At 33.7% G+C, this 24,185-nt stretch overlaps 6 protein-coding genes across 9 annotated transcripts; 4 read left to right on the top strand and 2 right to left on the bottom strand.

Moving 5' to 3' along the window:
• The first annotated feature begins 650 nt into the window (after window positions 1-650).
• Window positions 651-1,949, top strand: LOC114180721 (ribonucleoside-diphosphate reductase small chain-like). Its single transcript, XM_028067022.1, has one exon. The coding sequence runs from the start codon at window positions 789-791 to the stop codon at window positions 1,776-1,778; it is 990 nt and encodes a 329-aa protein (XP_027922823.1). The 5' UTR covers window positions 651-788; the 3' UTR covers window positions 1,779-1,949.
• Window positions 1,950-4,209: 2,260 nt separating this feature from the next.
• On the top strand, window positions 4,210-6,960 carry LOC114195445 (cytochrome b-c1 complex subunit 9). Its single transcript, XM_028085926.1, has 3 exons — window positions 4,210-4,479; window positions 4,564-4,611; window positions 6,685-6,960. Exons 1-3 carry the CDS (start codon window positions 4,360-4,362, stop codon window positions 6,733-6,735), a joined length of 219 nt encoding a protein of 72 aa, XP_027941727.1. The 5' UTR covers window positions 4,210-4,359; the 3' UTR covers window positions 6,736-6,960.
• Window positions 6,961-8,236: 1,276 nt separating this feature from the next.
• Window positions 8,237-10,527, top strand: LOC114184735 (glucosamine 6-phosphate N-acetyltransferase-like). 2 transcript variants are annotated; one of them, XR_003604605.1, is made up of 3 exons: window positions 8,422-8,983; window positions 9,281-9,370; window positions 10,428-10,527. XR_003604605.1 is itself a non-coding variant. In XM_028072049.1 (2 exons), exon 2 carries the CDS (start codon window positions 8,512-8,514, stop codon window positions 8,977-8,979), a length of 468 nt encoding a protein of 155 aa, XP_027927850.1. In that variant the 5' UTR covers window positions 8,237-8,415; window positions 8,506-8,511; the 3' UTR covers window positions 8,980-9,196. The 2 variants fall into 2 exon arrangements, 1 of the variants encoding a protein (XP_027927850.1); XM_028072049.1 differs by lacking the exons at window positions 9,281-9,370; window positions 10,428-10,527 and adding an exon at window positions 8,237-8,415 and having other exon boundaries at window positions 8,506-9,196.
• Window positions 9,542-12,107, bottom strand: LOC114184706 (pentatricopeptide repeat-containing protein At2g36240). Its single transcript, XM_028072019.1, is given in 3 exon segments — window positions 9,542-9,819; window positions 10,142-11,157; window positions 11,160-12,107. Coding segments are annotated over 2 exon segments (1,455 nt in total). The 5' UTR covers window positions 12,052-12,107; the 3' UTR covers window positions 9,542-9,819; window positions 10,142-10,594.
• Window positions 11,989-18,143, top strand: LOC114184716 (heme-binding-like protein At3g10130, chloroplastic). Of its 3 annotated transcripts, none has more exons than XM_028072036.1 (9): window positions 11,989-12,577; window positions 12,671-12,757; window positions 12,856-12,926; window positions 13,616-13,717; window positions 13,852-13,956; window positions 14,694-14,829; window positions 15,084-15,193; window positions 15,288-15,384; window positions 17,858-18,143. In XM_028072036.1, exons 1-8 carry the CDS (start codon window positions 12,358-12,360, stop codon window positions 15,360-15,362), a joined length of 906 nt encoding a protein of 301 aa, XP_027927837.1. In that variant the 5' UTR covers window positions 11,989-12,357; the 3' UTR covers window positions 15,363-15,384; window positions 17,858-18,143. The 3 variants fall into 3 exon arrangements, with proteins under 3 accessions (XP_027927837.1, XP_027927843.1, XP_027927831.1); XM_028072042.1 differs by lacking the exon at window positions 17,858-18,143 and adding an exon at window positions 15,694-17,843; XM_028072030.1 differs by lacking the exon at window positions 17,858-18,143 and having other exon boundaries at window positions 15,288-15,572.
• A 2,922-nt stretch (window positions 18,144-21,065) lies between these two features.
• LOC114178452 lies at window positions 21,066-21,898 on the bottom strand. The gene has a single exon (XM_028064374.1). The coding sequence runs from the start codon at window positions 21,819-21,821 to the stop codon at window positions 21,351-21,353; it is 471 nt and encodes a 156-aa protein (XP_027920175.1). The 5' UTR covers window positions 21,822-21,898; the 3' UTR covers window positions 21,066-21,350.
• Between the last annotated feature and the right edge of the window lie 2,287 nt (window positions 21,899-24,185).

Consider the following 24,185-nt stretch of genomic DNA (forward strand, 5'->3'; position numbering starts at 1 on the left):
ACAGAGTAATAATAATAAAAGGGTTAAATATGTTTTTGGTCATTAATTTTCAGTAAATTTTGAAACTTTGGACCAATTTAGTCTTTTATATTTTGAAATATGTGAATTTAGTCATTTTAATCAAATTTTGTTAAGTTTATTTGATATTTTAAACGTGTTTCATAATAGTATTTGACTTAACATTAAAGTAAAAATGTGTCAAACAATATAAACAATTCAAATACAATTTTAAAATGCGTACGAAATATTATATAAATCTAACAAAATTTGATAAAAATGACTAAATTTACATATTTTAAAAGATAAATGACTAAATTGATCTAAAATTTCAAAATAAACTAATTTCAAAATTCAATTAAAATTAAGGTACAAATACTTATTTAACCGATAATAAAATTGAAAATAAAAGTTAATAAAAGTATTATACGATAGAATTTAAACTTTCTTTGCCAAATCACTTTAACCTCTTAAGACTACTTTCTCTCTCCTATATTCTTCTAGTATTTGTCTCTCCAAGGGCACTTTCGTAAAACAACGCCCGATGGTCACGAGATTTTTCTTTTCAGGAAATACCTAAATTGCCCCGTCCCTCCTTCTCCCGCAAGATTTCTCAAAATTTTAAAATCACCCGCTTTATCTCTCTTTTTTTTTTTTTTTTTCCTTCCAAAATTCAAAACTGAAACCCAAATTTCTCTCTATATAAACCCTCAATCTCCTCCCTCAAGCACCAACCAGATTCTCAATTCTCTTCTCAAATTTGAAAACAGCTTCAATTCAAGAACACGACAATGCCTGCGATCCCCGAAGAGCCACTCCTGGCCCCGAACCCCGACCGGTTCTGCATGTTCCCAATCCAATACCCCCAAATTTGGGAAATGTACAAGAAAGCCGAAGCCTCTTTCTGGACCGCCGAAGAGGTTGATCTTTCCCAAGACCTCCGCCACTGGGACTCCCTCACCGACGGCGAGCGCTACTTCATCACCCACGTCCTCGCCTTCTTTGCCGCCTCCGACGGCATCGTTCTCGAAAACCTCGCCGCCCGCTTCATGAAGGAAATCCAAGCCGCCGAGGCCCGTGCTTTCTACGGCTTCCAGATCGCCATCGAGAACATCCACTCCGAGATGTACAGTCTCCTCTTGGAAACCTACATCAAAGACTCCACCGAAAAGAATCACCTGTTCCGCGCCGTAGATACCATCCCCTGTGTCGCCAAGAAGGCCCAATGGGCCTTGCGCTGGATCGATGCCACCGACTCCTTTGCCGAGCGCCTCGTCGCCTTCGCCTGCGTCGAGGGAATCTTCTTCTCCGGCAGCTTCTGCTCGATATTTTGGCTAAAGAAGCGCGGCTTGATGCCCGGCCTCACCTTCTCCAACGAACTCATATCGCGAGATGAAGGGCTTCACTGCGACTTCGCGTGCCTCTTGTACTCTCTCCTCAGGAGGAAGCTCACCGACGAGCGCGTGAAGGAGATTGTGCGCGAAGCGGTTGACATAGAGAGAGAGTTTGTGTGCGACGCGCTTCCCTGTGCGTTGGTGGGGATGAACGGGGAGCTAATGAGTCAATATATTGAGTTTGTTGCGGACCGGTTGCTGGGTGCGCTTGGATGCGGGAAGGTGTACGGTGTTCAGAATCCCTTTGACTGGATGGAGCTTATATCTCTCCAGGGCAAAACTAACTTCTTTGAAAAGCGCGTTGGGGACTATCAGAAGGCTTCCGTTATGTCTAGCTTGAACGGTAATGGAGGGGCACATGTGTTCAAGATGGATGAGGATTTTTAACTTTTTAGAATGTTTTGCTAATTATTTTGTTAGTATTTTAACTTCATTCATCGTAATACTTCTTGTATTTCACTGTACCATATCCCCAGTTTACAATAAAGTTGTTGAATTGATAAGAGTAAATGGTGTTGTTGGTGCCAAAAAAGGAATGTGATTGTATTTCCTTGTCAACTTTTTGCTCTATTGATTTTTAATTTGCTTTGAATTCTTTACCATGTGATAGTTAGGGTGTTCTTAATCTGCTTTTCTCTTTGGTTGTCAAGTGTTCTGACGAAATTGGACATATATAATTTTGCATTTGTTACTAAACCTAAAATGCTATTTGATTCTTATGCAGTTTTGATCCTACTGCCACTACTCTTCAGAGAGTTGTTCATCTTTTTTATTTGTTAACATGGGTTAGATTAAAACCATTCTATTACACTTTCATTTCAACTTTATTGTGTGTTGGGCTTTAATTTTGCAGAGATGTGTTTTGAATGCTGGATATGTCAAATTAAATGAGTCGGTTTAACAAATATCGTTTTGCCGTACAGTTACTATAGCTAGTGATAACTGATGTGTAGGAAGCTGTTGTTGTGGTAGTTGCAATTACAAGAGATATTTGGAGTTTAGTGTCGGTTTATTTTGGTGTTTAGTTATATTAGAGTCTCATTTAATCTAGTGTCTGTAAATTCAGTTCATCTGCATATTGCGGCGGTAGCAGCACCATCACCACCACTACCAATGTCATCTTTGGATGTGTATGTCGGCTTATCTCACAACGCAGCCTATTTGAATATTTATTTTTTCCTCATGCAAAAATGATCTAATGCTTTTTAGCAATTAAGAATGATAAAAAGAGAAACAAACACTGAAACCCATAACGGATCACTTCCCCAAGTTGGCATGGCTAGCAGTGGGAATAAGAGAGCAAGTTAGCATCCTGTGTGATATGGGTCTGATGCACAGTGGGTATGGATAGAGTATGCAGAGGGGAAGTTTTTTTTATTGTTTTCTATGCTAAAGTAACCCTGTTATTGATATTACAGTGATAATCAGAAGCAGAATTTCAGTCATACACTGACTTGCTTTTCTGCTCCAGTTATTTCGCTGAATAAGTATCCTAGATTACTTCAAGCATACTGATCCCTTAAAGGCACGTGGAATGATGTTGTTCATGGGAAGAGTTGAGTGAGAGTAAGTATTTTAATGATGTTCAATGGTTGCAGTTAGGTATGACTATCTATACACATTTTAGTACGTGTCTGGATTGATTTGTGTCCGAAACAACTTCTATTGCAATTTTACCTGAATGTTTGTTCTTGGGACAATGCGGATATCTGAAACTTAATTAATCCAGAAATGCACTTAGTTTTTCCAAATTTAATTGATGTCTGTTATTTTACAAACATTAGGGTAAGGAATATCTCTGGTTGTTTAGTGAGATTAATCTCATTGGTACGATCTTAAGACACTCAATGGTGGTTCGTGACCAGTACACTAAATACAAAATTTGGATACATTCTTGACTTAAAGGTAAATACAGGTTAGCAAGATGAAGGAAGATTCATTTTGGAACATAATTTCCCTGCATCAGGTGAACAAAGATTATCAATTTATCACACTGCAAAACCAATTTTGTAATTTTTTTTTTGCATGACTGTTTGTAAAGTTAGCAATCCAGATTGCTATGTAAGGAAGCCAGGTGTTCCCTCTAGTACCAACTGCACTTTTGGCAAATTGTGTTGGGATATATCTTTATTAAAACTTGAATGCCCTTATATAGAAATACAAATATTTTATGAAAAAAGAATTCATTCTCGTATCTAAAATTAATCTTTGAATTTTGTAGGATGTAAAGTTGCTAACTAAAATATTATAAATAACTTTATTTAACATTTTTCTAACCCATAATCAAATTAAACCTTTATATATTCCTTTAAATATGGTTAACTTCTGGTAAAACTTAGAGGATTTCAATGGTGAGCAATCTTAACAGCATAGATTGTGATTTAATATATTTTTATAAACATAATATTTTTCAGTTCACTGAATACATTTTAATTTTTTATTTAATAATTATTATTTGGTTAAATTATGCTTTGATCTCCATTTTCATGATTTTTCAGTTTTAACAATATCTTGCATGCAAGAAATTGAATTATGAATTGCTAAAAGAATGTTGCAAAATCATGTAATGTATTATGAATGTTCTAATACAAATATTCACCTTTTTCAAGTAGAGCTTATCACAAATTAAAATTAAACTATTTTGAAACAGAACAAATTAATAAAGTAATACGGAATAAAAAAAACAATTCAAGATATCATAACAAAAACAAAAAGGGTTAGTCTTTTGGTTTTTTTTTTCCGCACTCGTGGAATGTGAAGAAGGACTTCAACCCAGCCCATTAAGAGCGAATTGGGCAGACAAAGCGGTCCGAGTGGGCCCGTAAAGTCCGTGTGAAACGGTGATACGATCTCAGTTTTCCTTGGCGTGGGAGAAGGAAGAAAAATAGAACAGTGAGTGAAAAAGACAAAGGTAACCTAGACCTAGATTGGTGAATCGAAGCGAGGTGCATCTGCAAACTCAATCGCCATGGAAGCCGTTGCTAGAAGAAGAGGTGGAGGAATTTTCGAAAGCCTTTACAAGGTTGTTATGCGTCGCAACTCTGTCTATGTTACTTTTGTCATCGCTGGCGCCTTCCTCGGAGAACGGGTTCGTTACTTCCTCTTCTTTTTCAATTTAGGTAATTTTTTGTTTTAACTTTCTTTTGCTGAGGATTTCAATACTTGGTTGCAGGCTGTTGATTATGGAGTCCACAAGATCTGGGAGGCTAATAATGTTGGGGTAATGAAGTTTCTAGGTTCTATCCTTAATTTAATTGCGATTTATGTTTCATGCCCTATGATATGCTGTTTGTTTCCTGAAACGGTAAATTTGGCCGCTAAAGTTTAGTTGGATTGGGTTTTGTATTATTGGTAAATCTTCGGAGGGGCTTTTTTTAAAAATAGATTTATGTTCTTCGTGTTGATGTTAGTTTTATGATTTGTGTATCGTGTAACGTTTTAAAATAAATTAATCTTCTAATTTTTGTAATGATTTTGCCAACTTGATATGATCATAGATAGTCCATGATATCTTTAGGCTTTCTTAGTAAATTTGTAGCTCCGGTTTTAAATAGTTTTCCGTAGATTTCGGATTTCCTATAGCTTCTTCATGTAGGATTTTATGTTCGTTTTGTGACTTAATTGTAGCCAACATAAAATAGGGCCGATCTTTGTGACTTAAGACTTGGTTATTGTTGTATTGTGATGTATTTCTTCTTAGACTATTGGTTATGTAGATGAAGACTTTCAATCAACTCAGTATTTCTTCTTATTGCAAAATATTTCATGATTGATTACATCATTATTAGTTTTAGAATTAGACAATGATGTATGTTGTATTTAGTTGGATATTGCTCTAAAGGATCTTGATTAAAATTAGAGCTCTATAGGCAGAACTGGTATAACAGTGATAAAATTGGACAGGTGTGGAAGCATTAGGAGGAATGGTTTTTATTTGACTGGTTCATATTTGGTTGTAGATTATAGTAATTACTTCTATGCCAAGTTCTAGATTATAGTAATTCTGAATATGTACTTCGTTTGTTGAATTTTGGTAGTTTTTCTTACTGTCACATGTAAGTACTGCCTATCTTCGTTGTTGTTTCCTGTATTCGATGCTACTTTACATGTTGCTGTTGACTTAAATCTGTATCAATACTACTCAATGTGAATTTGAAGAGAGTCTAACATCACTATTGTAGATGTTGTTTGGGATGATACAATGTTGGACAATCATAGTTTTTCTTGCACCAATCCGTATCAATTGGTTTGTTTTGTTCAAGTTTTGTCAGCATAATTATCAATTTCCTTTCCCCGAGAAAAATGAGGCATTTAATAAATGTTTTTCTCCCTTTAATTTCAAATCCTGTCCACCTCTGAGCCTCTGGGGTCACCCTTTCCCATTTCATTATCCTTGTCTTGAGAACTCAAAATTTATCAGAGGGCTGAAGTTGGTCCTCGCGACCAATTCGGAATTCCCTCCCCTCATAGCTAGTTCTCTCATTTTCCAGTAAGCTTGCTTCTATGTTTGACATGTCTTAGCGAAGGTAGATGTTGTAAATGGTAATCTATTAGTCAAAATAAGGTAGCATAATGACATTTGTGATGTATGTACTATCATAAAATGGAACACATCATATGCGTTCTATTTCATATTTGGGTCGTTTAAAAATATTTTAGGACAACTTGAGGTTATAAATGTTACATTTTTGTTCTGCTTAAAAGTGCAACCAAGGAGAAAGGAACGGACTAGGATATTCCATTTTGTTTTGTTCGTGCACCAAATTCTACGTAAGTGTTTCATTATAATAATAATTATTTGCTGAAACAGGCAAACTGTTTACAAATCTTGTTGTTGATCAGGATTGATGTCTCGATTAAAACATATGCCATTGGTTAATATTCCATCAATGGGAACGAGTGTTGCCACTCCCATGTTTCTGTTATCTTCAATTCAAATGATTATTAGATAAAATACATGCCGTGGTTCAAATTCCATTTTTATATTTTATTAGTTATAATATGAATACTCACTATTTCTGACTTGTGGTTTTCTCTGCCTCATTTATGCAATTTCGAAGGTTTATAGTTGTTCATGATTTCACTTAAAAATAGATGGGATTCCTTACTATGTGCAATGTTGTATTATCGGTCCCATCTATGCTAGTAGTAGAAGTATGTTATTATTTATAGTGTTAAAGCAATTGCCAACCATCAGTTTTAAGGATTGTGGTTTACAATGCTATTGTGATCGCTTACTATTTAAGCTGTTTAGAATTTTACCTTTGATATATAATTATATTTTCTTGTGCAGAAACGATATGAAGACATTCCTGTGCTAGGGCAAAAGCTGTCAGAAGAATAACCAGTTTGTTAGCTTTTTTCTAGTTTTATTATATTCTTGAAATTTGAGGGGAACATTAAGAGCTGGAAGCAGTTTCCATTTTTACAATAAATACCTTATGCTTGTATCTTTCAGGCTTTAACTCTTATGCGTGGTTTCATTTTCTGACCTTTGAACCATTGCAGAATTCTGTATTTTTTTGAAACCAGGAATCATTGGTTATGAAAATTGCATGCTTTCTACTTATCCTATTATCTGAGAGTTGAAATATGGAAAATACATGGAAAATCTTTGAGGCTCAATAAATTTGAAAACATGGACTAAATGAGTAAACAACAGCAGAATTTATTGTCACTAATTGGTAAAGTGGTAGTGTTGATGAAAGAAACAATGAAAAGTGCTTAGCTTATATAATTACAAGTCAAACTAGCCTTGGTTAAGTTAGACTCTGAGGAGCAGGCTGAAGGAGGTCAACTGGTGCATTCTTAAAAATAGCCGGTCACTTGAAGTGTGAACCTAGCACAATGAATTAAACTGTATAAAAACGAATATCCACTATCCAAGGAAAATTTGAAACTTGTGCCCAAAAGCGTAAACATAGAATTGTTCCTTTTTTAGCATGCATTTTAGTCATTCAGAAAGATTGTAATACATCACAAATCCACTATCCAATTGTAATCTTAAAATTTCAATCATTGAACATAATAGTAATAATTCTCTCTAATTTTGAGATTATTTGCTTGACCTAGTTTTTTTTTTCATAAAAAAAAGTCATTCTTTTAGTTAAATCCTGTACCGAACTAATTTTTGTCCCTCCTAAAAAAAAAATCTAACTTCTTTTTAAACTCAATAAATATCCCTTTGTCTCTGGTAAATAATTTTGAAATTAGATGAAAGTGTTGCTACTTTCGTATTTGATTATATGAAAATCATATTTTCGATTTCTAATGATGTTCATTATCCTTACTCCTATTGCAAAAAGACAGAAAAATATTTTTATTATATTTTATTTTCTTACTCTTCATTGCTAAAGTTAGCAGAAATTACAAGAATTCGAATTACCGATTAGAAATACTATTGAATTTTAATTATTTCTATTTTAGGTTGACAATTTTTATATTTATATATATTTAATATTTTTATATTTGATTGTTTATAGTGACCATTTAATATACTTGTAATTTAGTTACGTGAAAAATACTTTAACTATTTGATAGGCATATTTTTTTTATAATAAAAATTATAACTATAAAATTTACACGTGAAAAATGAGATCTTACCTAAACTATTATTTCAATGCAATTTACATTTTTCAAACAATTTTATGCTAGGTAAAGGGCCAACTATAAAGTAAAAGGTAAAGGTTATATTTTTGTTATAATTTATTTTCTCACTCTTCATTGCTAAAGTTTTAATGACAAAAACAAGATTTTTCTTCTGAAAAGTAACTTGTAATTGTATTTTTAGTTAGAAAATGGAGATACCCTTACTCAATTAACACTGATAAAGTAATTGTAATTTTAGTTAGAAAATGGAGATACCCATACTCTACTAACACTGATAAAAATTGATCACAGGAGTTTCAAGTACATTATGGCTTTCTATTGCGTTTCATCGTAAATAGATGAGAAGTAATATTGAGGAGTGAAGTGAAAATCACAGAGATAGTGTGTTCGAGTATTAAAATCAAAGCGTGAGAAGGTGGGAAAGAAGCGGAATCTCTCGCTGATTGAAATTTGTTTTAAGTTCAGTTTTTGCATTTCGTTTTGTGATTCGGTTTGGATCTCACAGGACAAGATGGAAAACAGTGAGGAACAGAAGTACGGAGTTCGGAAATTAGAGATCTCAGACAAGAGCAAAGGCTTCATCGAGTTGCTGCAGCAACTCAGCGTTTGCGATTCCGTCTCTGACAGAGATTTCGAGGATCGATTTCGAGAGCTCAGCGCCGTCGGAGATGACCACGTCATCGGCGTGATTGAAGACGAGGCTTCTGGAAAGATCATTGCGACGGGGAGCGTGTTTATTGAGAAGAAATTTTTGAGAAATTGCGGCAAAGTTGGGCACATTGAGGACGTTGTTGTGGATTCCAGCGCACGTGGGAAGCATTTGGGAAAGAAAATCATCAGCTTCCTGACAGAGCATGCGCGTTCCATGGGATGCTATAAGGTCATTCTTGATTGCAGCCTCGAGAATAAGGCGTTCTACGAGAAATGTGGCTTCTACCATAAATCTCTTCAGATGGCTATGTATTTTGCTCACCACTAGTTTGGTATGCAAATTTATTTCTCATATGATTCCCTACTCTGTTTATTACATTCGTCTTTGTTGTTTTTCGACTTTAAACATGTGTTCTGTTTTTGGAGTTAATTTTTTCAACTTTTGTAAGTACTTCCTTATAGGTCATAATGTAGATGGCACAGTGCATGGTTCATTTTTTCATTTACAAGGTTTTAGAATTTGAATTAAAAATTTCGTCCTCTCCTATCCTATTCCTATTGTGAATATTTTTCCATTTACAAGGTCATAATGAAGTGACATACAGCAATTTGAACTACGCATATTGCAGATTTTAAATGGCATGGCCAAAATTGTCACACGAGAATATGAAGCATAACAGAGGAAACACAGAGGATCAAACCTAAGAAAGTAATTGCAGGTAAACATCATTAAAAAGGTAATTATGGACTATTAATCAATCCAAAACAGAAACATAAAGTTGATAAATACTGAAGAGTCCAGATTGCATTAAAACAAACTTGTTTACGAAAACCCAGTGTCATAAAAACCATGTCAATAGCTAAGAAAATGTCCTAATTACAACAGAATATAAAATTATTTGCTTTATCAAATGCTTCTCTGTTTCTGATAATAAAAATATAAACCATTAAAACACAACGTGGTGTATATTTAGCCATTCATCCTGGTATGTCGTTTTTGGGATGATATGTTTCTGGAAATAAAAATAAAACACTATAAAGCAAACTCCGGCTTAAAAATTGGCCAAAACTGTGGGATATCTCCCAGTTTCCCTAATAAACTACTATCACCATACAAGCTGCATATACTTTCTTTTTTCTTTCATCCTGTACGTCCGCCCTGTCGATTCTGCAAAGATGATCCAATGCTTCTTAATATCTGCTAAAAAATCTACTAAAAAATTATACATCTCTTTGATTTGTCAAAACAAGTTGAAGGTGTGCAAGGATCTAGAGACAAAAAGGTTGAAAATTAAGTAATTTCTTCACTGTTAGCCCAAAACATAATAAGATTTCGTAAGAACTAGAAAAAAATAGCAAATATACAAGGGAAAAGAGTAACTCACGACTTAAAAATTATTTGATGAATATGCCTTTAGAATTTGACACAATACAGTAGACACTAAATTGACCCTTCAAAAGCATAAATTTAACGAGCAAAATTTAGATACCTTTGGCTTCAACAAAGGTACTGCAATAGTTCAAGTACTCGACAACACTGCTTCCAGCTTGGTCTTGAGTTCATAACTTAAACAACAGTCCATTGAGAAACGATCGATGGTGAATAGATCAAATGATACCACTTCTGGTATTTAATCAAGTAACTTTAGCACAGTTCCAAAGGCATCTGTCCTGATCTTAAAAATGGGACAGTAGTACAGCACCAATTACATATAACTACATATATTCAGACTTTCTATTGATTTTTTGGTACTCCAATTTATCCTTATTTTGCAGAGAATCCAAATTCCTCCCATCAAGAGGTTACAGTTATGAGGCAAGGAGTTTCATCGTTTCAATCCTCCACACCTGTTTCCAATTCCCTTACCAGTTCAGTTCACAATCACCTTGGCCCATCAACAGTGTCAATTGAAATCCAAGTTAATTCTTAAATATTTGCATCATCAGCGATCAAATTTGTTTACTTGACGACATGTAGAGCGTCTACAATTAGACAATCCACTCATCAACTTATTATATGAAGCAAGATCAGGTATAAAACCCCTATCCAACATTTCATTCACCAGAAACTCTCCTTTCTCCCTCCTTCCCTCCTCCGAATACCCTATAACCAAAGTCCTATAAGTCATGTCATCAGGTTCCAAACCCTTGCTCAAAGCAAGTAACATCAATCTATTTGCCTCATCGGTTCTCCGTGCATAGCAAATATCTCGAAGAACACCATTGAAAGTCACAACATCCAGCACCATACCCTCATCAAGCATCCTTTCCACCAATCTCTTCACCTCATCGATCTTCCCCAACACCCTCAACCCATCAACCACAGCAATGCAAGCAACCAAACTCGGAACACTCTCCCCATTCCACAACTCATAAACAACTTCCAACGCTCTCACAGCACACCCTTGCCCACACAAAACCTCCACCAAAGCAAAACAATCAAACCCCTTGGGCAAAACCCTCTTTTCAGAAAACCCCAGCAACAACTCACACGCCTGCAAAACCCTCCTTCCTTACAAAGCCCTTGAACCAAAATTTCACATGTAACACAAGAAAGCTCACACCCTAATTGAACCATCTCGCGAGCCATCTCAATGGCATCCTCAACCCTCCCCTCTCTAAACATCCCCCTAATCAAGGTATTGAAAGTAACCACATTGGGCTCACACCCCATTTTCCCCATCTCGTGAAACACGTCCAACGCCAACGCGAACTGCGAGTTCCGACAGTGACCACTGATCAAAATGTTGAAGGTGAAAACGTCAGGCTTGACGCGGTGGGTAACCACCATGTCGCGGTAAAACTGGAGGGCTTGGGTTAGGTTACCGCGTTTGACGAAGGCGTGGATGAGGACGTTGAAAACGGCGACGTCTGGCTTGGAGTCGATGAGTTTGGTCATGGAGTGGAATGCGGAGAGGGCGTGGTGGAGTTGGGAGGATTTGGAGAAGGCGTGGATGGCGTGGGAGAAGATGGGTTGGGTGTGGGGGCAGGAGAAGATGGAGGGAGAGCAGGGGCAGGGGTGGGTGGCGATGACGTGGAGGAGGGTGCGGAGCTGGGGGAGGCGGTGGGTGGCGGCGAGGGTGCGGGCCATCCAGTGGAAGGTGGCGTGGGTGTGGCGGAATGAGTCGAGGGAGGAGGCCCAGGTGAAGAGGTGGAAGTCGAATTGAGAGAAGGAAGGGTGGTGGTGGAGCTTCGATTTCAGGAAGTGGAGGAGAGTGTCGGGGGTGAACGGCGGGGCCCAATGGGCCTTCAAGAAGTCCAGGAAGCGGGCGTAGTGAACTTGGGACACGGGTGTGTCTGAGGGTGGAGATGGTAGAGGGAGGTTGGGGATCGCTGAAGAAGAAGAAGAAGGTTTTACTGTTGCCAATGCTCTCGCTTTCACCAACTTCTTCGTCGCCATTTTCTGTTTCTCAACCAGACCTAATTATCTTAAAATGTTCTTAGAGAGAAAAAAAAAAACATTTTGTCCTAATTTGTTGTTTATTGTAAATTGTAAAATATTTATTAAAACATTTTCGCAAGAGGAGAAAATGTCTGCAGAAGGTTCGGGGTAAAGTATCTGCAGAAGGTGTACACGTATAAATAGTCCGTGCCGCGAAAAATCATAACGACAACAAGTGGACCGAAATCGCAGAGAGCAACAGAAATTCAAAACGCAGAAGTAGAAGAAAGAAGAATCGTGAATCAGATTCGATTGAAAAAAAAAATGTTTCCTGTTTGCAACGTTTCTCCTCTTTCTCTGCAACCGGGCATGGTGATTCCGATTCCTGGAAAACCTACCGGACAGTCTTCGTTTCTCTCTGTCACGAACTCCGCGTCTTCCGGCGAGAGAATCAGCACGCGCCCAAGTACCATTTCGCCATTCGAATCTCGAATCTCACTCGTTTTCGCTCTCGCTTCTCAAGCCAACTCTCTCACCCAGCGACGTAAATGTTTTTCTCTATCCAACTTTGTGATTTCTCTCCTTCTCTTTCACTCTTGAATCTCCCTATAACTAATAACTAATTTTCGTGCCGCAGTTCTAGCTGACGTCGCTGCCGAGACTGCCAAATACTTGTTTCCGAAGAGATTCGAAAGCCGTAATCTCGAGGAGGCGTTGATGAGTGGTACTTAATTAATTTTCGACCTATAAAATGCAACTTGCTGTTATAGTGTTCTCTTTTCTTCCGTAATTAATTGTTTCGGTGTTGGAGCTTCGTTGCAGTTCCGGACCTTGAGACTGTCCAGTTCAAGGTTTTGAGCAGAAGGGACCAGTATGAGATTCGGGAAGTTGAGGTGTGTGTTAGCTCTCTTTTCTTTGAAATGAATTTTATACTTTAATTCATTTTTTTTTAATTCTACACATATGTGCTTTCTAATATTTAATGCTAGAGTAAATTATACTTATATTATCATCTATGAGATTTTGTGAAAATGTTTTTCAAACTGCCATTCGAGTTCAAACTCTCCTAACTTTTTTAACATTTGCAACTACCTCTGTTGTTGGATGGCAAGGCGTAATGTTTTTCAAACAAGGAAGAGGGTTAGTGTAATGTATAAGAAGTGTCCGTATAATGTTTTTCAAGCAATTAAAAGATGGTAGGGGTAAAAAAACACTAAAGTTTGTATAATTTCACGAAAATCTTAATAGATAATTAGGGTATTTACCTTAATGTTATGAATGCTTCTTGTTATCATTTCCAATATAATCTTTTTTTATACAATTTTTTTAAGCGTTGGACTTAGACAATTGTCAGCCAAATCTAATAAGTTATTCCATTTAGTGATGGAACATTAGAACGTATCGTGCTGTATCATGCTTCTGTATTTAAAAAGACTCTCCTCTCTTGATTTTCGTAGTTTTTAGAGGTTATATGTTGTTAATTAATTCCTTACTTTTCCATGCAACGCTAAGTGCGTTGCTGTCACTGACAAACCATCCGGTCTTGGGAATGTCTTGCTTGATCTGATGATTATCTTTGCAGCCTTACTTTGTGGCAGAGACAACAATGCCTGGGAAGAGGGGATTTGATTTCAATGGTGCTTCTCGGTCCTTTAATGTCTTAGCTGAGTACCTTTTCGGTAAGGTAGTTATATTTTAAAATTAATGACATTCATACATTTTAAAATTTTACTGTGTTGCATGATCACTACCTCTTTTTGTTTTCCTCTTTTGAGAGAAGAATGAAGTTATATATTTTTGCTGTTGTTTTCATGGTAGAATATAAAGAATGAGAAAATGGAGATGACTACACCTGTTTTCACTAGTGAGAATCAATCTGATGGGGTTAAAATGGATATGACAACTCCTGTGCTAACAACAAAGGTATTATGTTTATTTTATGGGTTTTGTGAAATATCTCATTTACAATCTTTATCTTTTTTTTTTTTTTTGTATGCATTGCCAGCAAGTTTAGCATAATTATATCGTTTCAGCAAACAACTGTAGCAACGTACCTTTACACAACTGTAGCAAACATTGTCAATAATGGCAGTGAAATAATTGCATCTAGCTTATTTTCATGGTCTGAACTTTTTATATACTATAATTCACAATTTAAAATCCATGTTTCTGTAATTCAGGTTCAATTGAAATAAATCTCATAGTGATTCAGTCATGTCTGAACTACCCTGGCATATTTTTTCAAGCTGATTTTTCGTAACTTTATCCAAATGCATAGTTAAAGGTGACGCCTGAAAATTCTATCAAATTCGTATGTTCTTTAACATATGGTCTAATTAATATGTAAAGTTTAAGTGTGTGAGATTGGATAAATTGATACTATTTTCTATCTTATCTCCCAATTAGATGGCGTTATAACATAACACTATTATTTTAACCATTTAGGTCATAGGTTCCTCTTTCGTTGTTTTTCCCTTTTGTTTCTATCTTATGATATAGCCTGTGTACTAGTGTCACTTTGCACTTAACTGTGTGGTTTTTGTGATATTATTTTCTGGAAGTTCTGTATTTAATACTCAATGCAGCTATTGGATTAGGAGTTATTTTTCAATATATATTTCTAATTTATGATGTTCTAATTTATCAATGTATTATCTTAGATTGAAGATCAAGACAAGTGGAGAATGTCTTTCGTCATGCCATCAAAGTATGGTGCTAACTTGCCACTGCCTAAAGATTCCTCTGTGACAATTAAAGAGGTGCCCAGAAAAATAGTTGCTGTAGTTTCCTTTTCAGGTGGGTTCTTGCCTTGGATATATTTCAGTAATTTCATTTCATTTCCCCCTGTTGTCTGTTATCTGGGTTTTATATGCGGAAACCCCATTACTAGTGTAAACATTTAACTACTGGACAATGTACAAATACAACACAATTGGTTTATTCCAAATTTTCAATCACATGTATATTTATTTCTGTGTATTTAAAATTTTGTTTAAATTTAATTTAAAGTGCTCGATCAAATAAATAATTTTCTTGCCTTTGAGAATCAGGTTTTGTGAATGATGAAGAAATTAAGCAGCGCGAACTGAAACTACGAGAAGCTTTAAAAAGTGATAGTCAGTTTAAGATTAAAGAAGGAACTTCAGTAGAAGTTGCACAGGTTAGAATCTTAATGCAGTATTGGGGTTAAAGGAAGGTTTACCCTTTGATCTTTTTCTTCTTCAAATGTAAATTGCTCTTTTATTTGCTTGCAGTATAATCCACCATTTACTCTTCCATTTCAACGCCGTAATGAGATTGCATTGGAGGTGGAATGGAATAATAAGTAGGAATAGTATTCATCAATTTGAGGTACTTCTGAATTTCCATCATTGATGCTGTAAGCTGTAAAGGTTGGCCTGTTCAATATCATGTATCGGATTGCAATGATAGATTTTTTGTACTCAATATTGATGCATGTCTTGCATTTTATACATATTCATACATACATACATACACACATATATAATATACATACACACATATATAATATATATAAATATAATATTATAGTGGGAATTGTACAATCAATGATGGAGGATGTACCAATTAATGGATGTTTGAATCTAGCATTGTAAATGTCTGTTACATAATACGAAAATTACATTTGGATGTTTTCAGAGAAATTACTTATAAAATAGCAGGAAATAGAAGACCTGTCAATAGTAAGATTCCCCATCTTACTTTTTCTGTTATATATATGCATACACCTTTTTCTTCTATCTTTTTTTACTATACTTCTCTGGTGGTGTGAGACAGCAGAAGTTGTCTAATGATTTGACACCTTTGCTTTTCTCCCTTTCTTTCGCTATTGTGCTTGTAAACTTGTGTCAAACGGAGGTTTATTCTTCATTTGAAGCATTAATGTTCCTTGCTATGTGATGAAAACATAAAAAAGATAGCTCAATCAATCAATCATCCATTCAGTGTAGAGAAAGATTATATTCTGTCTGAAATGATCAAGAACTGTTCCGTATTTGATGCCAGACTGACACCTATCTTATCCCCAAATGGCTCCTAAATGCCTTTGCACACAAAATATTAGATCAATCAACGTAGGATTAAGCAGTTCATGATTTTATTGCTTCTTAAAATATGTGCTTTGAATGCTGATGTCAGACAGTATTTGAACTAAATCAAAGACAGGTCCTAAAACAAATCAAACCCCACCCAATACTTGGCTATATATTTAGTAGGTGTATGTGTAACTCAACATTTCAATTTTCTGTTTTATCCTGGTTCTGTTCTGTTGATATTAAAACAGAGTGAAAATATGTAAGGTGTGCAATGACAAACTTTGTGTCCACTTTTTATATAATGATGGATCTGTTGGCGTTTATCCTTCAATATTCTAGATGTAGCTCTTTTCTACAGCTAAAAAATATCTGGATACCAATAGTTTATTATTATGTTAATGACTAAGAGGGAAGGAACCCACTAGGAGTTAGGCATAGTGCTAAGCATTCTTCGCTCCTAGTCCTAGGGGGAGTATAAAGGTTTGTGCCCCGAAGATGCAACTTCTGAAGAGGACTAACCTTATTGCTCCGTACCTGAAAGGACTAGTCTTACACTTCAAGGATGCGGGAAGGGAATACCTGTGAAACAAATAAATAACTAACAGGAAAAGAGTGTGAAAAACTGCATTATAAGGAATGGAATTTTACACAAGGCAACATGTTGGTACGCATGACAGTTGTGTGCTATAATTGAGATTTGAGACATCTAAATTTTGATGGTTTTAGTAGAGTCTTTTTAGTTTGTGGATATTATATAAAGATAAGATTTCTATTCCAATGTTGTTGCCTTTATGATGGCGGAATATAAGGTTAATGAAAACTTAAATAGAATGTTTGTGTAGTTTCCTGGATTTCATGATCTGTTCCTTATCTCAAGTGTCATATATCAGTCTGTGAGGATTGGATTGGATTGTTTATGTATGTAGTTAACATATATCACACACAGTAGCAATCATTGCTGGTTTTTGTTTTTGACAATAATACCTGTTCTAATAAAGAATTGATAATTTGTAACTTGAGAAGCCTACCAGGTTGCCATGGTTGTTATGTGGTAGATCTGACATTTTTTAAAATTTATTTAAATTCAAATAAAGTATAGTTTAAAAGGAACAGTTGAGGTTACATGCCCGCTGGTTCTACTAGTTTACTTGGACTTGAACATTTTGTCTTTTATCCTAACCCCTTTTCCCAAGTGAGTTGCCTTGTGTCAAAATTGATTGCTCATTAACCTTCCCGACCTTTTGATTTTCTCATCCTCTTTTTTATGATTTTTTATGCCTTGTCACTTCCAACTTCCTTTGTCTTTAGTGCATGACTCAAAAAACACTTTTTATTCCTCCTATGAGTTTTACTACCTTTTTAGGTATGTGACTATTCCTCCCATAAGTGTCTAATACGGTGGCTTTAACAAGATGGTGATTGCAATGGGATTTTAACAACTGCACTGCAAATAAAGTCTACGCACATGGTAACTTGAGTTGCCTACTAAGTCACACTAGTTGAATTTTCACAAAAGCAATTTAAAATGATAAATTTATTCTATCTTTTAGAACGTGATTCTGTGTCCTCACGTACTGATATCGAATCTAAACATTTCAAGCTGTTGCTGCAAAACAGTAGCAGAAAATTTTATCAATTGTATTGGTACAACGGTTATTGCCAAAACATGTCTCATGAAATGGCAATCTTCAGTGATTTGTGTTGTTTCTTAATAAGGAAATTTAATTAATATTGTATGGTTCTGTGATTAATTTCAAATAATCATGCAGATCTAAGTGGCAGAGATTAAATCTGAATTCAGCATAAAAAATAACATGGCTGAGGTTGAAATGAGAGGTTTACACTTTCAACGAATATAGACGTTTTATCAGAAGTTGACTCGTCTCATCAGATTATGTATGGAGTATGGAGTAGTGACAATAATGGGAAATTGATCCAATGCAATAACAACGAGAGCAGTAGAGCATCACCCTTGTAATCATATTTTCGCCATAAACTCCAGTGTGAATGGCAAACATAATCATATTTTCTCCATTATTTATTCTTTTCATGGAACTTGTATTTTGCATTTGAAATTTCCGTGTGAATGCACTCTTTACCTCGAAGGCTGGGTGATAATAATTAATAAAAAAATTTATCAGTGATTTCTAACGAATTCATCACCATACCATTTACAAGCATGCAGAAAACAACAAATATATATTATATTTTAGCTCATATTTACCAATATTTAACTTTCTCTACACATCTAACCACCCTTCCGCATCTTTTCTCATTTCTTGTTGTTGATCCGTTATTATTTTACTTTTTAATTTAAATTAAATCACTTTCGTCCGTTTACATAATTCAATTGATATAATTAAAATTGTAATAATTATAAATCTACATAATTATACTATATTACAATAACTACTCCAAGACACAAACATTTCATGTTATTTTATCTTTACAATTACCTCTCTTAATTTGTTTTAAAAATATTACGCCTGGCATCTATTTTACTTTACAGAACATCCTTAATTGTTTGAAAACATTATATTGTATCTATAAGGAGGTCATTATAAATGTTAAAAAAAAAGAGAGGTGAAGATGTGTGTATAATTTCACGAAACTTCGTCGTAGTTAGTACAATTTGTAATTATCAAATGTTCGTATATTATTAGGAAAGAGTGTGACCATATCTTGAGAGATACTCAAATGGCTAAATATAGATTAAGAGTTGATAAAGTTGATGAATACTTTTGTACCAAATACATAATCATAAAAAATAAATTACACAATAGAAAGGATACGGTAGAAGTAGAAAATACATGCAAAAATAAAATGATCCATAGTTAGTTGCAGATATTATTTTTCTTCGTGTAAATGGCCATTATCCTATACTAGTGTAAACACAGGCGCTATCGCGCCTGCGTGTACACATTTTCGAATTATATTTATAATTGATGATATTGTAATGTTATTAAGTTAATGAACAAAATAAAAGTATATTTATAAAAATTAAAGTGAAATGTATGGAGAAAATATGAAAAAAATAATTGTTGATGAATAGTATGAGAAAAAAGAAAAAGGAGATAAATAAATAGTTTTATAAAAACTTGTAAAATTAACCGTTAATTTTTAAAAATTTAATAAATAATTAAATTGTAAAGGGTAAAATTGGAATTATGAAATGTGGACACAAAAGAGGGAATCCCCTTTATATATAGTTATAGATGTCTGTGTCTCTCTCCATCCGTAATTTTATAATTATTTTTTAATAATATTTTTTTATTTTAATAAATAATTATAATATCTAAAATTTATTATTATAAAAGATAAATATTCATGCTCAATTGAGTTTGTTGTTAACTTTCAACTTAAAAACTTGAACGATAAGAGATTATTCATCTCAATTTAAAGTTAGAGTAGTTCACAAGCCATATCCTAGTATTTGGACACAAGATTTTAAAAATTGAAAAAAAAAATGTATGTATATATATATATATATTAAGTTTGAACTAATTTTATCAATTTTTTTTTCTAATTTGTGTTTGAATTAGCTTATTAGAATTTATTTGATTTTAAATTCTTATTTAGATAAAATATTTAAATCACAACAAAATATAAAAATAAATCATTCAGTCGCGTCCACAGCTATCTTCAACTAATAAAATGTGGTTATTATCTATAAAAAATTAGCCTCATCAACAGTATTTGAGAAAATTTTGACAAATATCAAGTCAGAAATATTTTTAATTTTGCATTAGTCGATATATAATCTCTACAATATTAAGCAACAAATAATTCATGTCAATAACAGTTAAAAATTATGATTTAAATAAGCTGAAAATATTGTTTTCAACATTTGATAAAGGACCTAGCTAGCATAAATCTAGAAATAATTCTCTCAGTGTTAGTAGAGAAAATCTAATGAACTTCGCTTTGAGACAAATATTTTTGTCAATGTTGATGGACGTTAGTCGAAAACAACATCAATTTACATCAATTGAAAATAATAAATATTGATATTAATTGAAAAAATTATATTTAACATCAACTAAAAATCTTGTAGATATTCTAAAAAGCAATCCTATTTTTCATCAATTAAGAAATAACTAACTTATATCGGCAAAAAAAATAAAATTTTGAGAATGATGACTCAAAAATAACTACCATTCACTTAAACTTGAACTCGAGAGAAATGTTCATCAACAACCGTTTAACAATTATATTGAACTAATAATACTTCAAAGTAAATTGAAATGTCAACTTATTTATCAAAGTTGAATAAAAAAATATCCTTATCGAAATTGAATCGAGGAGATAATATGAAAAAAAAAATGGATTCAAGTGAAAAAAGATGTGAAAATTTTCAAAATTTGACTTAAAAAAAAACTGGAGATCTATAATTTTAAGTAATAAATTATCTTCCTAAATTTCAAAAACTTTAATTTGTTTTAAAATTTATATCAAAACCATATATTTTGTCATAAAGTATTTTAATTATTCATAAAAATACACCTTTTAAAAATTTCTCATCATAAGAGTCAAAATTAAAATAATCAAACCACTTATCTGTCATTCATTGGATCTTAGCATCTGAATTAAATCTCAAGCTTTTGCAGTACTTTACTGTCTCACAGTCACAGAGATAACGTGTCTCGTTTACTCCTTTAGATAACTCTAATTATATAAAAGATTGATATTATTTTTAACTCAAAATTTTAGGTAACGAATTTTTACTTTCTTATTTTTAATTAATGTGAAGGACCTAGACCCTAAACTTAGACTTAAACTTACTTAACGGGTCTCTGTAGAGAAGGACCTAGACTCACACTGATCCCTAATATTTTCCGGCTATTTTTGCTGCATACAATTGTACGTAGTTAATCAGATTTAACTTAAGGTGAAAGATGGTCAATTAGATTTTGTGAAAGAAACCAGTTATCAATAGAGTTCACATAAATATCACTGATTCTCCAAAATTAACTAATCTTCGTGAACCCTTATCTGTTTCTTCATTCATCATATATTTTTCCATTAATCCCTCTGTAAACAGATTTTTACTATGAACCCTTATGCTTCCTGCACACTTTCTCAGTGTTCTGAATTACTTGCGATCGTTTTTGGTTTGATATGTAACCTTGAGAAAAAGATAATGAAGTCTAAGTCTCTTCTTTCTTTTCTCATCTAATGTGTGTTACACTGTATAAGGCAAGCCAGAAAAAAAAAAAAGGGAAAATTGAAGCATGAAACTGTATTGGAACTTGGAATACATTGCTACTTTACTTCAGGTATGCTTTCCAACACCGGTTTCCACCCTTGCGAAACATCATCGTTCTTCTGAGACAAATCTTCACCCTTATTCTCATGAACCAGAGACAACATCTTGGTCACAGAAAACCCTTCATTCTGCAGCATATTCTGCAGTTCTTGCTTACTAATAACAAGCTTAATCCTAACCACGTTATTACTTTTCTCTACATCTTCAACTTCTGGCTCCGCGAACCTCACCTTCTTGTTGCTTTTTGGTGATGGTGGTGGAAGAGCCACAAGGTGGTATAACTGTCCTCTCACCAACTTTCTCTGTGGCTCAAGATACCGCACCACTGTGAGAGATTCGGACACTGCATGCCCAGAAAAGTGTAGCAGAACCTCTTCCACTTTGATGGGTGTTTTGTATTCCAGAATTTTTCCGTCTGCTTTCATGATTTTCACAACCTTGTCTTGCAGCGCTAAGCAATTTCCCATGGCTTTTGTGTAGTGGTTTTCTTTGTAAGCGAAGATGGTGGAGATTGGTTTTGTGAATGCGAGAGAAGGAGCTGCGAAAGGTGCAATATTTAAAGCAATGGTTTCTGGAAAATAGCCTCGTGTTGTAGCATGTATTACGAGAATACCTTGTGCTCTTTCTCCTTTTTGTCTTCTTTGGAAGTTGCATTATCGGATATATAGCGTGTGGATTAATTAATAGGAAAATATTTTAATTTTCTTTTCTATTTAATTCATCGTCCAATTTGTATCTATCTAGTCCCAGATATTCAGAGTTAATATTGAGATGCTTGGAGCAAGTAGCAGAGCTTCAATTAGTGATGTTGATAATTAAAGAGGGTATACTTGTTTTATATACTTATTCACATGAAAGAATAGTTTGTAGAAAGAAAAAGAAATTCTGACGATAAAAAAGTTGTTTCTCTTGTTAATTTTTTATTTATAATTATCTTTATAAATTAATTTTAGGTGTTTCTAAATAATTTATTAATATAAATTAATTTTAGAAATTAATTTTGAGTATATTCAAAGTAAATTAAAGATGCACGTAATTTTATATAATGAAAAAGACTAAATTATGATTAACAACATAATGATTAAATTGAGATTTTTCATAAAATATTTGTAATAATAATATATGGTTATGTCACACGCTCTCTCGCATGTTACAAGATCCTTAAATTTCATTTGACATGTGACAAATTAAAAAAAAAAAACAAATTAAAATAAATTGAAAAAAAACACACATATATTAAAAAAAATGACTAACAAAATATGAAAATCTAAATAAGATTTTCGAACAAATAAAATGATTATTAAAATATTTTAACTTTAAATATATCTATTTAATTATATTATTGTGATTATCCAAAATAATCGGTCAATATTTTGGAACAAAATATATAACTAAGGATTTTTTTTTATCTAAACAGCAGGGATGAAGCTATTAGATTTTAATGATATATCGAATGAAAATAATATGTTCTTAATTTTTATTTAAATGTCCAAAAACAAATTATAAATACAAGATATCATAAAAGACTGTACTTAGTTCTTTTTCATTGTTTTATATACATCATATACATTATTTTATAATCTCTTCTCAACTCGATACTAAAAAAAGGTTTAGTGTTTGTTTTCAGTATAAATTCAATTGAATGATGTATTCATCTTAAAATCAGTTTATTAAAAACTAAAAATTGCGATGGAGGAGGGGAGACTTTTTTAGGGATGACAATTCGGGACAAACTATAAGTTTGCACAAAAATACGCGAGATAGGTTGAGAAGTTGAATTTGTTGGCCTGCGATGGCCCATCCCGTAATCCATGCAGGCTAAAGGCGAGACGGGACGGGCTGACCCACTTATAAAGTTATATGTTATCATTTTTTCAATTCTTACATCATTCACCACGTTGTTTTAAGTTTCTATTATTTTTATTATTATTATTATGTTTATGTATAATCATTGTATATAAAATAATGATTTTAGTTTTTGAATATGGAATATCTTTTGATGCATTTTTAGGTACATATCTTCTAAGGTGACATGTTTCTATTGTACTTTAGCTATAATCTGGGTTGTTATTTTTCTTGTCTTTGATTAGATAAACTAATTGAAATTATTTCGATAGAAAATGAATATCAATTATTATAAAAAAAAAAAAAAATTATGTTGCTCAATACAAAAGAAATTATTTCGCTCTCACAAATACAGAACAACTCATAAACTCGCAAACCAATCTAAAAAAATGGAACAAACTAAAAAAATGAACCTAATATTAAATTGCACGACGAGCCGACCCAATCCACACTTTATATACCAAAACGTAGGGCGAGGGGTTTTACCATCTCTAGATTTTCCTACATAATGGGTAGAAGGTATAATTCTCTTGTGTTGCAACATTTGTTTGGAAAAAATAAAAAGAAGTGGAGTTTGGGCGGTCGAATGTGCACTTGAGCATGTTGGATGGAAGTGGGGTCCTTAAAAGCTGAAGTGGTTGACCACTTGTGCACTATGGATTTAGTTGTGTTGACTAAATCTGTGCCACACAGACTATTTCCTCCTATACCATCTCTACGTTACATCAAATCAAGACATGCTCATCAAAGTCGGCAACACTGTTGAAACTTTACAACATGTTTTAAACTTTCCTCCTTTGTCTTTTGCCAAAATAATTATGAAAATGTTGTTCATTTTCCCCAAGAGATCACCATATATATTGGGACGACAAAAAGACGACAACAAACAACAACGTAGTTGCTTATGTCAACCAACCACCAAATTTATGTGCAAAGAATAAAACCATGGAGCTAACTTTGTTATGTCGAACTTGTTAAATAAAACT

The sequence above is a fragment of the Vigna unguiculata genome, chromosome 1, assembly GCF_004118075.2.
Source record: "Vigna unguiculata cultivar IT97K-499-35 chromosome 1, ASM411807v1, whole genome shotgun sequence".
Classification (NCBI taxonomy): domain Eukaryota; kingdom Viridiplantae; phylum Streptophyta; class Magnoliopsida; order Fabales; family Fabaceae; genus Vigna; species Vigna unguiculata.